Genomic DNA, 18,095 nt, shown 5'->3' on the forward strand with positions numbered 1-18,095 from the left:
CCAGAACAGGGATGTAGAGTGTTGATAGGGTTTAGACCTTTCTATGTACCAGCGAAGTACTCTAACTACGTCCAGCTTGTGTAGCCGACATTCTTTTATTGTTCTTTGCCTCTGGGCATAGTGTCGGAGCTACAATTTTCTGATTCACGTGAAACTGTGATACCACCTTTGGTAATATAAAAAAAAAAAAGGTATAGTCCGTAGAACAGCTTTGCTCCTTATGAAAAATCAGGAACGGTGAATCGCAAGATCAACTCACACTTTTCTGGCTGAAGAAATTGCCACTAGAAATACCACCTTTTTGGTAAGAAATGACTCCGAAATGGATCCCATGGGTTCGAATGGTGTGTCAAGTAGTATTTCAAGTACTAAGTGTAGATCCTATCCGGAACTAGTGAGCGGAATGGAGGTCACAAATGTTGCGCTCCCTGTGTTAACGTTCAAATGGAATCATTTAACACCACTCTTACAGTACTGATAGTGCTGATATCTGTACATTTAGAGAGCGGAGTTTTAGGTTTAATTGGAGTCCCCATTGTAGGAAGGAATAGGATTCTAGGAATATTAAGTTCTAGGAAGGATAGACCCCCTTCAGTACATCTTTTCTAGTATGAGTGCCAGATTCTATGATAGGACCTGGATGATGTTGGTTTGCGGGCTTTCAGCATGGTAGCAATGACCTCTTCTGCTAGTTATTGTTTCCTCCAAATGGCTGGTTCAACATCCACCCCGTCAAAAGGAATAGTCCTGGATTTGGGTGGGCTATAGTCCCCTGAAGGAGTAGATCGGACCTGGCAGTTAGTCACATTTGTTGATCTATTTACATGTCCTGTAGGTCTGAGAACCATGTCCTCCTTGGCCAGTATGGTGCTACCACATTTATTGTGAGCTGTGATTGTCTGATCTTCTTCAGTATCCGATGAAACATCTTAAGAGGTGGAAATACATAAGCTAGGCCAAAGTGGCAGTTCTGCGTGATTGCGTCCGTTCCTGCTGCCGGATCCTGACAGCATGTGAAAAACGATCAACTTTCCAGGTGGTTTTGGATGCCATGAGTTCTATCTGTGGACACCCCTGGTGATGTACTAGCTCTGCGAAAGCTTCCAAGTGCAATTCCCATTCTCGAGCATCTAATCCATTTCAGATGAGGTAATCCGCCTTTGTCTTTGATACCCTGGGAATTGCGGAAATTCTCTCTTTGTTGACTTCCGTCCAGCCTAGGATCTGCTGAGCCTCTGCTAGGACTGTTCGGCCACCGTGGTAGAGTTGCTTTGTATCTGTACCACTTTTGTCTGAAGTGGTTGTGACCATTTCTCGAATGCCAGTCTGACGGCTCTTAGTTCCAGTGTGTTTATTGGAAGTTTGGACTCTTCTGGAGACCATGACCCTTGCGCTGATAGGTTCCATGTCGCTCCCCATCCTCGGAGGCTGGCGTCTGTGGCTATGATGCCCAGTTCTGTCCCGTGTTTGGATTTTTGGGTTTCAACCACCAGAGAACAGACTTCCTTGTCGGTTGGGACGGAGAAGGTTCAAGATAGAGCTCCACCTTTCCAGACTGTAAGGATGTTCGGTAAGGATGTTCGCTTGCAGGGGACCTAAATGCATTTGAATGACTGGGATTTAGATTGGATTTGGACTAATTCACAGTCCATCCAAAGCTCTGAAGTAGTGAAATTGCTAGACGGAGATCCTCTGTTGCTCTCTCCACTTTTATGAGTAAGTTGTCCAGGTAAGGTTTGATCAATTCCCCTGTAATCACAGGATTGCTGCAGATACCGCCATCAGTCCAAATGGACTAGGCATGTGGGGTTAATATGGACCACCACACACCCCTTTTTCAATATTTTAATAAGTGTCCTGCCTCCTGGAGGATGGAGCTTAACTCCTATGGTGCCTGTGTCCCCATGAGACGACAGAGAAATATGGCTTGATTTTTCCCACCCAGTTATGTAACATAGTGGTTTAGAGCCAGGGATATCTATGAAAATGTAAGATTTTATTGTACAGTGTAATGGGTTAATTATATAGAACTCTAAACAAGAGTGCTTTTGATTATGTGACCATTATACTTCTTTTACAGGCTGCAAAAAGTTTTGATGAAGGAGGTCGGAAGAAATTTTTCACTCAAGAGATTAACAACATTTTATTAGAGTATGTATATTTTCTTTGTATCCGTATTCTGAAGAATCAAATTTTAACAATTGCAAAGATGATCTGCATCCCAAAACATGTGCCCAAAATATTGCCTCTTACACCACTTTTTTGGTTGTAAAAACGTGCTACTACATTGTTATGCTGCTTGTATACTCTCATAGTAGTTGTATTTTCAACAGGTGTTTTTAGAAATCTTATCTTAAAATTACTACGTGATATAGCCCTTAAAATACTATACACAGCAGAAATCTGTGTATCTAAATCTAATTCACAGTTATTTAGAGTTGTAATCTAATTGCTACAGATTAAATGCCTATATCGGGATCTTCAGGAATAAAAAGATGTACATTGCATACATACAAATGTATAACTATATTGTATTTTTTAATATGATACAGAATCTCATTAATCTGAACGCCAGTTATTTTCTTTGGCAGTATTGAACTGCAGTTACAAGAACTAAGTCCAGGCAACAGGAATGGTGTATATGGACATATAGAGGCTTTTGTGCCATGCAGTAAAGACACACTTGTCAAGCGCTTGAAAAAACTTCATCTTCATATTCAGGTAAATGTGCACTCCATAACAATCTTCAAAGGTTCAAAGACATTACTAGGGATGCCACATTCTTCTGAGAAGAAAGTAGTATAAAGGGGTAATTTGCTATAACTTCTTCGTCAGAACTTTTTATCTGAAAAGGTTTCCAAATAGCCTAAAGCTGACCATTCAATGTAAGATATTCATGTTTGTCAAGGATCGTCAAACAAGCGTGCTTTGGGTAGGTGATACCAGGCTAATCCAACCGTTGGTCCTATGGCCAAACAATTGAATTACAGCCAATATAATTACTACAGTAATTTCATTGTTATTCACACTCCAAAAACACGCCATGGTCTCTTCAACCTCCAAAATATCAAGATTCACAATGCATGTTGCTGGAAAAATGAACAAGAAATATATATATTAAGCCTTAACTTTTTCTGGTCAAGTTTTTAGATTTTTATTATGCTATGAAGTTGCTAAAAATCAAAATCCGAAAATACTCTAGCTAAAGCCTGTCGAAGTCCAGTAAAAGTCAATGGCAGATGTCCCAATTGGTTGACGTTTTTTGCCTTTGTGGCTTTTGAGGGTTTTTGGGTTGTTTGACTCTGGTTTTCATTAAAAAAAATTTGTGGTTTTCTGGCAAGGATTCAAAAAGTCACCCGATTCACATTAGGGACGCACTGAATCCCAGGATTTGGTTCAGGACTCTGGCTTTTTCCGCAGGTTTCGGACGAATCCTTCTGGCAGGCTGAACCAAATCCTAATTTGTTAAAAAATGTTTTTCCTTCCCACCCCTAATTTGCATATGCAAATTAGGATTCGGTTCGGTATTCGCCCGAATCTTTAATGAAGGATTCGGGGGTTCAGCCGAATCCAAAATAGTGGATTCAGTGCATACCTAATTCACATTGTCCCATTATTTTGTCGCAGCTTTTCCCGCACATACACTTTTTGTTAGGATTTTTTTTGTGAATTAAGACAAATTGTGGTGTTAGGTTGAATTTTTATTTATAAAATAATGACAAAAATCTGAGTTCTAATAGCCCCCATTGCATAGTGTAGTTAGTGTTCTCCTAAATATACACACCTTTGTGCCATTCACTCACCCCATATCAGTGAAAAAAGGATCCAAGAGATATACTGTAACTCCAGGGAGTAACCTGTGAATATTACTTACAACCACAATGTGAATTAGTGTCAATCATAGAAAAGGGTATAGATATGGTAGCCATCCACTTCTCTGCATTAACTGGTAGTAGATTATACTCCCAATCATATAAATGAGAATGCCCTTATCAAATCCCTTCCTATGGTCTGGAATACCACCCAGGCTTGAGATCCAAATAAAACACTTGTGTTTTAGCACATTTGCAATAGTGTGTGCCATCCTACTTCTTTACTACATGCCACCCAGGCTTTTCTTTCTCCTGTGCAGAGTAAATCAATAGCGGACTAAGCAAGCGTTTAAGTATCTTGTAAATCTGTCTTTGGCAATCTAGTGCTGCCCTGTCAGTACAACATGTTAGAAACTAAAGCTGGCCATAGATGCAAAGATCTGATCGTACGAATGGAGGATTTTCGGACCGAGTGTGGAGAGTCCCGTCATTTTTTGTCCGGCTGAGATTGGACAGGTTAAAAGATTTCTGTCGGCCGCTGATATCTCGTGCGATTTTCAGAGACTGTCACCAGCTTTTGTCAGACTTAACTATTGTACGATCGCTGTCAGGGTCAGAACATCGGCTGATCTGTTCTTTTCTACTTTATTTGATCGGAATGGTTAGTGGCAGGTCGGGAGATGGGGAAGTCGTACGATCGGATATTTGCGTTTATGGCCATCTTAATGGGCTCCACTTACTCCTATGTTCCTGTGTGGTAGAATGCATCAAAAAGCCACTGCATGGAAACACCTCATGAAGGGTCCTTAAACGTACCTCGTCGGAGCAAGGACCTCATCAATGAGTCGATGCAGCCCTCGATCCAACTGGAAAACCAAACCTGCCTGATGGGATACCTGGTGATTTTTGCTAGAGGGCCCCATACAGGGGCAGATAAGCTGCGAAATCTATCTAAAGTGCTCAAGTCGGCAGCTTGAATCTGTGTATGGCCACCAAAAGTTTTGCTAAAAAAAAATGTTGAAATATGTGTTCAGTAAATGAAGCCGGATTCCTCCATTTTAGAAATCTTGTTTGCTAATGGGACTTAGTTCTTTAGGACTCCAGAGAGCTCATTTGTTACAAACTTTGGAATATACGTTTATCCTTTCTTTCATGAAACATGGCCTGTCTAGTGACAATCCGCATTACTCACTTGGACGCAGAGCTTTATTGTAAAGGACTAAAGAAGTAGGGCAGAAATATTGTACATTTTGTTTTGGGCTTCTGTACCAGCCCAGGCAGCCCCAGTCCTTTACCAGTGAAGATCTGTGTCTATAAAATGCCCCCAGTAGCTCCCCATCTTATTTTCTGCTGATTCACTGTAAATGCTCTGTGTGGCTGTCCGTTTCTGAGCTTAAAGGGGCAAATTCACTAAGACGCGAAGCGCCGAACGCTAGCGTTAATTCGCTAGCGTTTGTCATTTTCGCTACTGCGCAAATTCACTAACGAACGCTGGCGTAGTTTCGCTAGTGTTACTTCGCAACCTTGCGCCAGGCGAACTTTCGCTAGCGACGAAACTACGCAAATTCACTAACTTGCGCAGTGTACTGAACGCTACCTTTTACGCTAGACTTCCTTCGCCACCTCAGACCTGGCGAAGCGCAATAGAGTAGATAGGGATTGTTTAAAAAAAAAAGTCATTTTTTTTTCTAAGTCCCAAAAAACGCTGGCGTGTTTTCTACATGATGGCTGATAGGCTGAAAAAGATCGAAAATTTTTTGGGGCTCCCCTTCCTCCCCCCTACATTTCCTGACTCATGGCAACTTACCTAGACAGTGGGCACATGTGTAGGGCAAAATAAAATTTTTATTTGCTGATTTGAAGGTTTTCTAGGCATTTGTAGTGCAGATACGTGTTCCTCCATTGAAATTTGAATTTCGCGCCGTATGCAAATTAGCCTTCGCTAGCGTAACTTCGCTTTATATAGCGAATCAACGCTAGCGCAACTTCCCAACCTTACGCTACCCCTGTGCGCAACTTCGGATTTTAGTGAATTTGCGGAGCCCTGGCGAAACTACGCCTGGCGAAGTGCGGCTAAGTGCGGCGCAACTTCGCATCTTAGTGAATTTGCCCCATAGAGCGATTTACAATTTCCTTTTGACAGTATATGCATGTTGAGGCAGTACATTAAAGGGGTGGTTCACCTTATTTGCCTTCCTCTTAAACGTTCAATTAATGGCCATCCCGGCAGATATTTCAAGGGTGAACAACCCCTTTAAACCATTCAATTTAAATTTAAAATAGATTTATTGGTAAGTATTTCTCTTTTTCATAAGGTATATGGAATTTTTGGAGAGTAAGCTTTTCTAACTTTAAGGAAGACATTTTACAACCACCAAAAACGTTGTTCTGAGAGCATGGAAAATTGGTAAAATTAAGAACCCATAGGCAGATGGATGGATATTTCCATATTTTACTCTGTATTAAGTATTTATCCATTGTTATGCAGATGGCCCTAAAACTGCATGGTTAAGAAATCCTTTTAACCTGTTCATGTGCACGTGCCACATTTTATATTGTCTTAACCCCTTAATGTATATATGTTTTAATTTACACGAGAAAGTTGCGGGTTTGCCATATGTTGAAATAGTACTTCTCATTTGTCTTAGGACGATCTTTTAAAAGAGCCTCTTCAACGGCTGCAACTGGCTATTAGTGGTGTTATGCCTGGTCAGCTAAATCGATATCAAGAGGATTGCCAAGCACACACTCAGGCCAAAAATGCTAAGTATGTACCTTTAATTTTCAAACCAAAATATTTGTGCTTTGTACTTCAAATTAGAAAGTGATATAGGTTTGTCCACAGTGCCCACACATAGCAGGGACTATTATGCTCACAGGTGCTTACAGGTTCCATTCCGACCCCAAAAAGTCTGCTTCTTCTTGTAAATGCCTTCCTTTTTATATTTCCTGACCATTAACTTTTATTACTGGAATCTGCTGGATTATAGAAGACCATCAAAAGGAGTGGACTGGTATATTATATATATAGTGTGTGTGTGTGTGTGTGTGTGTGTGTGTGTGTGTGTGTGTGTGTGTGTGTGTGTGTGTGTGTGTGTGTGTGTGTGTGTGTGTGTGTGTGTGTGTGTGTGTGTGTGTGTGTGTGTGTGTGTGTGTGTGTGTGTGTAAGGGAGAGGGGAGTGAAGAAGCTCGCACTCACAGGACTTATCAAAATCAAAAATGGTGTTTATTTCAATATAAGTTACTTATATTGAAATAAACACCATTTTGGATTTTGATAAGTCCTGTGAGTGCGAGCTTCTTCACTTCTCTACTTAATTTTTGGGCATATTGCACCCAGGCAGCGATGACTTTTTGACGTGCTGTGCTGGCTTCCTGATTATTATATATATATATATATATATATATATATATATATATATATATATATATATATATATATATATATATATATATATATATATATATATATATATATACTCACACTCACACACACACGTACATTTTTTTTCTCTCCACCCAAAACGTGTCTATATCTTATTTTTCTTCATACCATCAAAAAAAGTTGTCCCTTTCTTTCCATAAGACTCCAAGCCGAGGATGATAAGGATCGAAACCCATCAGAAGAGGATGACGAAGAGAAACCTGGTAAAAGAGTAATGGGGCCAAGAAAAAAGTTTTGCTGGGATGACACTTTAAGGTAGGCGGTAATGTTATTTTGTATTTTTTGTGTCTTTAATAAGTTGATGGGTTTATAACCGTTTTCTATATTGTTTAATGTTCTGTATTTTTATTTAGAGATTTGCTCTGTAATCTTGTAAGAATTAAGATTGGATGTTATGAACTTGAGCCCAATAAAAGCCTTTCAGCAGAGGATTATCTAAAAACTTTCATGGAGACAGAAGTGAAACAATTATGGCCCAAAGGCTGGATGCAGTCTAGGTAAGAAATCTCACTTTAGATATCCAAGAATCATCTAAGCTTTCCTGAAAAATATAACATGCAGTAGTTCACAACCATGTTTGTTTTTATTATATATAGATGTATACAAGGCAATTGTATGTCATTCATTTCTCATACTATGGAAACAATTTATGTATTGACTCCTCTCTCCTTCTGCTACAGTATTATCACTCACTGACCATTTCTTAAATATGACCATTTTTAACTTTTTAATGGATTCTGATTTCAGTAATGGTGATGGGCTGTGTAAGGTGAGAAAATGAAACCGTTCTTTTACACTTGATAAGTAGGCCCACAAGACAATTATTTTGCTAGCAACAGCTTTAAAGAAACAGTAACACCAAAAAATGAAGTTTTCAATGTAATGGACTGTTGACTTGCCCTGGTAGAACTGGTGTGTTTACTTCAGCAACACAAATATAGTTTATATAAGCAAGCTGCTGTGCAGCCATTCAAGCACTAACAGATAAGGTTTCCCTGCATTGGACAAAACTATAGTAGTGTTTATGAAGCAACAAACACCAGTTATAAAGTGTTGTTTTATTTATTTTGCTTTATTTTTTCAAATGCCTCTATTTCTACACAGCAGCTTGTTTATATAAATGCAGAGAAGCACGGCGGAGCTCCCAGTCACCATCTTCTGCTGATTGGTATTGTCGTTGCGTCTCAACGCTGACTTGCACATGCACTGTTGAAGCAGATTTCTAACTTGACTCAACTGTGCATGCTCCCACAGGCTTTGTGTCAGCAAAGAGACCCGAAGGCAATACGAAGTGAAGGAAGATGGTGACCGGAAGCAAACAAGCTGCTTTGTAGAAATGGAGGCATATGAAAAAAGTTGCTTTAACTAGTCAATATTTTATTGTAGGCTTGATCTAAAGTGGGCATTGTAGTCTGCTTTCAGGATTTTACAAATATTGAATTTGTTGCCGAATAATGTGAAATATAGAATTTGTTCTTTATAGGATGCTGTTTAAAGAGAGCCGCAAAGTACACAATCATCTTACTTCTGCACCGTAAGTAGAGAAGAATTTCTCCTTTCTAAATCTGTAAATATTATGTATTGTGGTCAGGGCAACTCTTCTGCATATGCAGATGTCTACCAAAAATAATTATTCGGATGCCCTGGATAGTTCGTTTTTCGATTATTATTTGTTGGTAATATAATTGTAGGTGTTTATTTGTCAACCTGTGTGTGTAGAAAGATATACAGTTAAATGTGGGAATCTGTGTTCCCGCACATCATTTATGCACAGTTAAATTTTATTTCATGTGCAGGTACGAGACCTGTTATCCAGAATGCTCATGACCTGGGGTTTTTCAGATAAGTCGTCTTTCGGTACTTTGGGTAACCATACTCGGCCCAATGAAAAATAATTTAAACATTAAAAAACCCAAATAGGATTATTTTACCTCCAATGAGGATTAATTGTATCTTAGTTAGGATCAAATACAATGTACTGTTTTATTACTACAGAGAAATAGGAAAAACAAATTTTAAAATGGAGTCTATGGGAGATGGCCTTCGCAAAATTGGAAGCTTTCTGGATTATAGATCCCATACATGTACTTAAAAACATAGCAACAAAGACAAAAAATTGCAATTGTGGCATGTGCCAAAGTTTCCCTTTTAATTTTTTTCTTTCCCTCCACAGTGCCAAGAAAAAAGTTATCCTGGCCCCTAAACCCAAAGTCAAGGCAAGCTACACTTAATGAAGGATTTTAGTTACCCAGCTACATTTAAATACAATGTTGCACTGATTTTTACAGCTTTCTATACTCTTGTTAAATATTCTAAACATTCTTTTCCTTTGGTTTGTATTGTGGTGCCATTTATGAAAAGTTTTATCTTTTTCCCTTTTAGGAATCTAGTCCAAAAAAGGAGCAAAAGACATCCACACCTATCTCTTCCTTGGTGCATATTCCTACTTCTCACACACTTACTCCAGTTGTTGGACTTTCCAGCTCCAACTGTACCCCCACCTCAGAGACCATTTGTCTGGATGACTCTTTGGATGAAGATCTTTCTTTAAAGCCACCTTCATTAGATTCTATCTCTGATGCATTGGCTGTACTAAATAGTGGAGCTAATGCCCCTTCATCAAGCTCCTGCATTGAAACACCCACCTCAAGGCCCAGAGTTTTCTTAAGAGAAGAGAAACTTGCTTGTATTATGAGCAAGTTGCCATTAGTTGGTCCTAAAAAAGCTGATCAACCTTCACACACATCTAGTCTAATTGCAGGCCATTCAGCCCCTGTACCAAAGAAACCCCAGGATCTAGCAGCAGCCCATTCCACGGTGGTCTCTGGGCTTATTGCAGGGTCTTCCATTCAAAACCCCAAAGTATCTTTGGAACCACTACCAGCTAAGTTACTTCAACAAGGAATGCAAAGGTCTCTGCAAGCTGAAGTTTCTTCATCTACACCTGTAAAAGTGAAGGCTTCATCAGCAACTCAGGCCAAAGCAGTGTGTTCTTCATCATCCAACCCTTCAGTATTTGTAATATCATCCTCACAGACTCATGTTTCTTCCTCATCATCGCAAGTCCAGAATGTTCCCTCCATGCAAACAGTCAAAGTTAATCAGCAATCTCCAGTTCAACAAAACTATGTTACACCCTTACAGGCAACTATCAGCAAATCGCACACTAACCCAGTTGTAAGACTAACCAGCAGTCCTCAGATATCTTCCACTTCTCCTGTTCTAAAGACCCCTGAAAAAAACACTGGCTATCGACCTCCTTCTTCCCCCTCCTCTGGCAACCAGCACACACCTGCTCCTCGTACAACACCCTTGTCTACCTCGAGTAATTTTTTGGTGAAAAATATGGGTGTCCAAGGATCAACATCTGCGTTTAAGTCCCCTTACACTATAGTCCCATCTGGTAAACCCAATACTAGTTCTTCCAGTTCTGCTGTCCTGGTTTCCCAGAATATAAATCACAAGGTGCCAAGTGGACTTAATATTGGGCGTTCTTCACCCACAGTAAGTCTGTTGCCTGCTGGTAGAGGTGCAGTAACAAAGCAACTAATAAAGAGCCCATCTCTTCCTTCTAAGGTTCCAAACTCTTCTCCCAAACTAAACCCCCCATCTCCCAGACAACTTAGCCCTTCCTCAAAAATGCTTGCCCAACCCCTAAAAATACCTAGTCCTTCACCAAAAATGCAAAGCCCTTCTCCCAAACCACCCAACCAGTCTCCAAAGCATTCAGTTCCATCTACAAAACCACTTAATCCTACACCACCCGGAACTGTTAAAACTACAGTGGCCAATGCTGTCTTGAATATTCCAAACAGCAGAACAATTTCTAATTCAAGCTCTATAAACAGGACTAACCTTACTCCTGGTGCAGGTAATGGAACTCTGGGTACTACCAAACAGCCAACGCCTCATCGACAACCATCTGCCTCAGGGTCTCCAGTTGCAGCTGCCACTGTGCAGGTGAGAGTTGAGAAATCTATGTTGAAATTTTCATATCTAAATATTTTATTTTCTGTGTAGATTTATTGTAAAATGAGCGTAAAAATTTAAGTTTTATTAAGTTCCTGTTTGTGCTTTTGGAGACCACAATAAATACATCCAAGTAGAATAGTGAACAGATGCTGAAAAGACAAGTCTAGTAATGTTCACCGGTTTGATATAATTCTCACGTTGTTCCCACTAACTTTTTAGACCTGTATATAAAATGGAAAGTCAAAATAACACTAAAGAGTAAAAATGTTGTTGGTTTGTCCTTGGATAATCAGTAATGTAAAACCTGACTGGGAGTATTTTGATTTAAAAAAAAAAAAAAAAAATACTCCATAATTTTTTCAACTTGCACTTTGTTTTTGTGCCCCTGAAAAAATGCCCTTACTGTTTTGTTTTTTTTTGGGGGGGGGGGTTGAAATAGGTAGGGTTACTATGTAACAAAATACATTTTCTATATCTAAGTGCCCAGCTTTTTGCATTTATTTCTGGGGAGCCAACCAGTGACCCCTGTAGTGAGGACCATACATAGTTTATGGGAGTGATTAGGTTTGCACTCCTAATTATTATCCTAATACTAGCATTGTCCCAGATAATAGATGCCATTCATGTATTTATTTTTCTCTAAGGAGCCTTGGACAGATTCTAATGAATAAGTGACTGAACTTTGACTTTTAGGCCCATGTAAAACCCAAATGATTGCTTAGCCAGTGCATGTCTTTGTTCAGGCTTTCTGCCATGGGCTTGAATGGCAACAGCATATCACTAGCTGCACCAGGCAGTTCTTGTCCCCCAAAAAATAGTGGGCCCCAGGCTCTCACTACTGACAGCACTCATTCTGATATGACTGCAACTAACTGTTACTTTACATTTGACTTACACACTCTGGTCAATCTCGACATTAGCCATTCACTGATCCTTTAGTAACATTATGTATGTATAAGGCGTCGGCATATTCCACAGCGCTGTACAATTGATGGCTTTCAATACTTTGAGACTCTTCTACACAAACTCTGCAGATACCAGTTGCTGTTTTTGGCCATAGGCTACCAGTGGATCACAACTTAAACACAGTGGGTGGTACTATAATAATATAATACTATGTTTGATGGGGCAAAAGAATATCCTATTTGCTACTGAGTTCAAGTCAGTATTTTATCTATAGGGGACTGACTGTGCTTTAGAAACAAACTTATCTATGCTATTTCTAACAATATCAGTGCTTTGTGTCATTACATCAAAATCTGTTTGCTAAGAATCTAATCTATCACTCCAAAACAGAAATGATCCACGTCTCAAATATAGCTCCTGGAACTCTCTTCTGTGTTTGATGGGCCGACTCACTCGAGCAAAGGACATGCTCAGTACTTCTGTAGAGAAGAGAATCTTAGATATTATTATAATTGTATACAATATTGGGTTAGGCCTGAGTACAGAGCTAAAATTTACACGGATTGTTTTCCATGAGTTGGCTGTGCCCAGGTCTAGCCAACATATTTGTATTGCAGTATTTCTTTGCAGGCAATAGAGAACAGAACACATGCTCTGACAGCCTGATAAGCTTCTAACCATGCACATGTCATTTTATGATGTTACCACTTTGTTTTCCAGGCATGGTGAACTATCTCTGTGAACATAGGCCTACCGAGAAAGTGCTTGTATCTTTGCGTATTAAAAATACTGGAAAAAAACCCCCAACTCTTTAAAACGATTATTATAAAAGTATGTCTCAAATACTTTTCTCTATTAGAATATCTCCCTTTGTATTCTGGTCATTATTTTAATCTTCTGTATTGAGTTTCAGTACCGAAGTGCAGCACACATCATAGTACTTGTTAGTATTGTCCTTCCTCAAGCAGGGTGTCTGTTATATGTGATGATTTCACTTATTTTTTGTTTCTGGCTATAGGTGTTGCATTACAACTTTTAATATTAACAATCTCTTCAGTCTGCAGCAGCAACCTCTATTCTTGCAAATGCTTCACCTCTGACCCTTATGACATCACCGCTCCCTTTAACCAATCCCAATGTGACGACTGCTGCACTTGGTCCCTTTGCAATGCTTGGCGGCTTGGTTCCAGTCACTATGCCATTCCAGTTTCCGTTGGAGCTGCTCGGTTTTGGAAGTGACACCCCTAGTGTGGTAACCGCTCCAGGCTCTACCTCTGCAGCTTTCCATCACAACCTCACTCAAAGTAAGTACTCTTGTTTTGCTTTTTTATAATTGTTATATTTAATGAGTAAATGGCATTATTAACTTGTACCTGATGCAATGAACTCTTAACGGTTTTCTTTTATTTTAATTTTGACCCATAACTTAAAAAATACTGTTTAGTAATCAAATGTACTTTCTCCCAATGGGTTAAGCATTGAGTGAAAATTAGAATCCTAAAAAATATCCCAATAAAAATCCTTGAAAATTTTCATTGTAGCATGTTGGCAGAAAACTCATCATCTCTGGATTCTTGCCATTCCACATAGACAATCGCTAAGAATTGGGTCTTACCTTAGACCTAATCTTTGAGTCAGACCTGAGTTTATAGTATTAGAATGCAGATAAAACACCTAGCTTATGTATTAATGGAGAGCCAGGCTTCTGCCTAGGCATGCCTACCTCCTCCTTAAAGGGAAACTATCATGAAATTAATCATTCTGGAGATGTTTCATCAAGGTTAAGGTTTCTAAATGTAATTTATTAAACATTTCGTACCATTTTTTTTTTTTTTAAATATTTCAGTTTTTATAGTGTTGCCACTGGGAACTGCGTCTCTCCTACCCGACCTCAGGCCAGCTCTAAGGTCATGGTTGGATCATTTGCATGAAAAGTCTGCCCTTTATCGTATTGGCTGTTGTGCTGTCAATCATAAGCCTTTAACTGAATGCCCAGCAACCTTCCTGTTACATACCTTCCAAGTCAGCATTGGTAATGTAGTGGTTTGAAAGGCTTCCTTCTAGTGATGTGCGGGTTGAAAAAAATTTGATCCGCACTCGACTGCCGGCCTCTGTGTATCTACCCTTGCCCGTCCTGCCATAACATCACAAAAGGGGAGAAGCTGGAAGCCGGCAGTGTACGGTTGCCAGCGACCTGCAAATAGGGCACCGCGGTCGACCCGAGCCCACCCAACCCGCGGGTATCGGGTCGCCCGCACATCAATACTTTCTTCTCCTTTCCCTGACCTAAATACACACATCTTCTGCTTTCTTCTTCGACCTCTTCCTCCTAAGAGACCCTCCCACACGCAATCCTTGTGAGTCCTAAGCATAACTAAAAGTGCAGCATGGAACAGCAAAGTAAGCCAGTGGCTAACGATTCTACCTCTCTGAGGGTGGAAGGTTTTGTAGCAGGAGTTCTTTGGGGAGCAGTGGAGGAACGAAGAAGGGGATATTTAAAGCCACACTGAGCGTGTCGGCCTGGACAAGTTGCATAGACACTTCTCTGGTTTTTATTACATGGAGGGAAACCTAGTCCTATATTCGGCCTGTGCCTCTGCTACACTAACCATAAGCTCATTTTATTGCCCTGTGGGAGGCTGTAGCTATTGGAGACCATTGAAGGAACGTTGGGATAGGACTTTCAGTTGTACATTCTATTGCTATGTCACTCTCCTTAGGGGCATAATGGGAGTTGTAGTGCAACAGCTGGAGGCAAGACAGAAAGGACATGCAAAATAAGTATTCCATTGTGCTACTGGTGCCTTCAATATATTCATCAGGCATGCCCAACCTGGGATTCTGGGAGTTGTAGTTCTTCAACTGCTGGAGATGCTGCAGGTTAGATGTTCTACCTCACACATACTGCTGTACTCATACCATGCCTTTTCTTGGGAACTTTTTGCTCTAGTTCTTCTTTCTTTCCTTTTTTTTCTTCCTTTCTTAGATTTACTGAAAGGCTTACAGGCCACTTCTCCGCACACACCCACGATATCTCACTCCAGTTTGCCTCCTCACTTGCAACAACAGTTCACAGGTAAGGGATGTTTCTAAACAGCTGTAACATGGCTGCGTCTGCCATTTGCAACAACTTGCCAAATCTAAACTCTTTACATCAAATTACATTTGGGAAGGGGTCGTGAATTTATTTCCTTCAGGTTTGTCTTTCTGTGCTATATTGCTTTTTTTCCACAGGAATTATGGGCAAGTTCCCGTGAATTTTAATAACTGGTGGCAATTATATCCACCCAAAATCAGTGTTTATTGCATCAACCCATAGCCAACCAATTTTCTAGTTATTTCCAGGCAGTATTACCTAAATGCTAGTTACCCATGAACATATGGAAATCTGTCAACATTTTGTTGAGCAAAGGAAGCTATCTAATGGGTGATCGTGTTTTCTCATAGCAGAGATTTCTTTAGCTTAACTCTGCTCTTAGATTTTGCATAAGGCCTCTGTTTTTTTTATTGCAAGCTTCCTACTCTATTAAGGGACCAGGGAAACAAATGGAGAAAGTAAAAACATAAAACCAAACAGGATAAGTCCACTGAACTTTTTTTTTTTTTTAAATAGGTTTGAGCAAAGTGATCTTAAAAAAATAAATAAATATCTAAATGTGCCCGTGGTTATGAGAGAGTTCTATATTTTCCCATAACTTGTAACATACTATACAAAATACATATAAAAGGCTAAAACCTGTACAGAATAACTTCACACAAAAAAAAATGATTTTTAAAAGCACTGAAAGGGATACTGTGAAAGGTTTTTTTTTTTTTTTACAAAATGCATGAGTTAATAGCTCTCCTCCAGTATCACGCACACACCTACACACGCACCTACACACCTTGAAAAGTTCTTACTCCCCAAGTGCCCTCAGCCATGTGACTTGTGCTCTGATAAACTTCAGTCACTCTTTACTGCTGCACTGCAAGGTGGTGTAATATCACCCCTCCCTTTCCCCCCAGCAGTCTATCAACAAAACAATAGGAATATAAGACACCTGCATTACTGAAAATGCTATACCTTTTGGTATATATGAGAATAGCACTCCATAGTAAATCATCCAGTCTGGCCATGACTCCTCCAGTTACATTGAGTAGGAGAAACACTAGCTTATCTGAAAGCAGTTCCATTGTGAAGTGCTGGCTCTTTCTCAAAGCACAGGACAGGCACGATGACCAGAGATGGCTGCCTACACATTACTATCACAACCAAAAAAAAATACACTTATTGGTTCAAGAATAATCTTTTTAAAATGGAATGGATTATTTGCAATGTACCCAGTGTAATTAAGTTATAAAAAGCATGCCATAAAAGTCTCAACAGAATCAGTTTACAGCATAATTGTTCATTCAACCCTTTTGTCTAATCTATATATAAACTCTTAATCTACATTTTGAGGCAATTTCCTGTTTTATAAGTGGATTTACCCTGTAGAGTAGTTTTCACCCTCATAGAAATTGTGACAGCAGAAACACTTCATATTGGTCCTGTTATTTAATATACTCTACTTGGTAGAATGCCATGTATTTTTAGATATTTGAACTACAAAAGTAATTCCATGCATTTTCCCTGCTTTCATAACAAAAATAGCCTATTAACACATTTCCAATATTTTTTTTTGTTTTCTTTAAAGTTTATTTTTCTGTTTATTATATCCGCCTGTGAGTTTTAAAATTATTCCTCAAATTTGCTATATAAATGGATTTTAAAGGAATCTTTAACGCATCGGTGCTGCTCCAGCAGAATTCTGCATTGAAATCCGTTTTTCAAAAGGGCAAAAAGTTTTGGTTTTTTATATTTAATTTTAAAATCTGACATGGGGCTAGACATGTTCTTAGTTTTCCAGTTACCTTTAGTCATGTGACTTGTGCTCTGATAACCATCAGTCGCTCTTAACTGCTGCACTGTAAGTTGGAGTGATATACCCGCTCCCCCAGCAGCCTATCAACAGAGCCATAAAACAGCTTCCTGACACAAGATAACCGCTTCTTGGTAGATATGCGAATAGCACTCCATTGTAAAAAATTCAAGTCTTTCTGCAACTCCTCCAGTTATATTAAGTAGGAGAAACAATAGCTTATGTGACAGCAGCTCCATTGTGCAGCGCTGGCTCATTCTGAAAGAAAATGACCAGGTAAACAGTGTCATTTATATAAAATTTAATGTATTAATAACAATAATTAAATTATGAAGGGCACTTCATGTATTGAGTAAAAATCATTATTGAAAATAATGCATATATGTAAATCAAAAAATATTTAAAGGGGAAACTATCGTAAAAATCGAAATGTAATATAAGCTTCAGCATACTTAAATAAGAAACTTTCTAAATACAATCTATTAAATATTCTGTATCGTTTCTGAAATTATCAAGTTTATCATCACTATTCATCTATTTCTCTTCATTCTGTCTTCTTGCAGGAGTTTGGTGTCAGATATTCATTGACGGTTAGAGCCAATATATTTTATAGGGGGGCTCCTTTCCTAGCAGAGGTATTAGAGCTCACTCAAATAACTGATTCCAGTACAAACAAAATCTAATGCTGAGAGAGGGATAGTGAAGTTAAACTTGATTATTTGATTGTTGTCAAGTACATCATTTTTAATTGATTATATTTAAGTATTATTTCAGTATGCTGAAGCTTATATTACATTTTCATTTTCGCAATAGTTTCCATTTTTAATGTGTGGGTTTAAAACAAATCTCATATAGATTACATTTTAGGAGGTAAAAATAGGATCTGCTCTGTAGAACTCTTCTTTAGGATTGTGGCACATGGCGCATTTATTTACCCAGGGAAAATTGCAGGAATATAATGCACTGTGTACTATTCCTCTTAGGCATGTTTTTTCTTATTACATTTTGAAATGCTTTCAAACACTGGATCTTACTAGTCCTCATTTTATTTTCTCTTTC

The 18,095-nt window shown here is 39.1% G+C and overlaps 1 protein-coding gene across 2 annotated transcripts in view; it reads left to right on the forward strand.

Annotated features, from left to right (window-relative positions):
- ubn2.S (ubinuclein 2 S homeolog) overlaps positions 1–18,095 on the forward strand; it is a 31,395-nt gene that overhangs the window by 10,431 nt on the left and 2,869 nt on the right. Inside the window, exons 7-16 of one of the 2 annotated variants that reach the window (XM_018261125.2) lie at positions 2,081–2,151; positions 2,592–2,721; positions 6,461–6,579; positions 7,399–7,512; positions 7,611–7,754; positions 8,741–8,791; positions 9,431–9,473; positions 9,640–11,217; positions 13,193–13,439; positions 15,122–15,211. In XM_018261125.2, the coding sequence (XP_018116614.1) occupies positions 2,081–2,151; positions 2,592–2,721; positions 6,461–6,579; positions 7,399–7,512; positions 7,611–7,754; positions 8,741–8,791; positions 9,431–9,473; positions 9,640–11,217; positions 13,193–13,439; positions 15,122–15,211 (2,587 nt within the window). The remainder of the gene's footprint in view (positions 1–2,080; positions 2,152–2,591; positions 2,722–6,460; positions 6,580–7,398; positions 7,513–7,610; positions 7,755–8,740; positions 8,792–9,430; positions 9,474–9,639; positions 11,218–13,192; positions 13,440–15,121; positions 15,212–18,095) is intronic. The other variant, XM_018261126.2, reaches the window with a different exon arrangement.

Source organism: Xenopus laevis, chromosome 4S (assembly GCF_017654675.1).
Source record: "Xenopus laevis strain J_2021 chromosome 4S, Xenopus_laevis_v10.1, whole genome shotgun sequence".
Taxonomy (NCBI): domain Eukaryota; kingdom Metazoa; phylum Chordata; class Amphibia; order Anura; family Pipidae; genus Xenopus; species Xenopus laevis.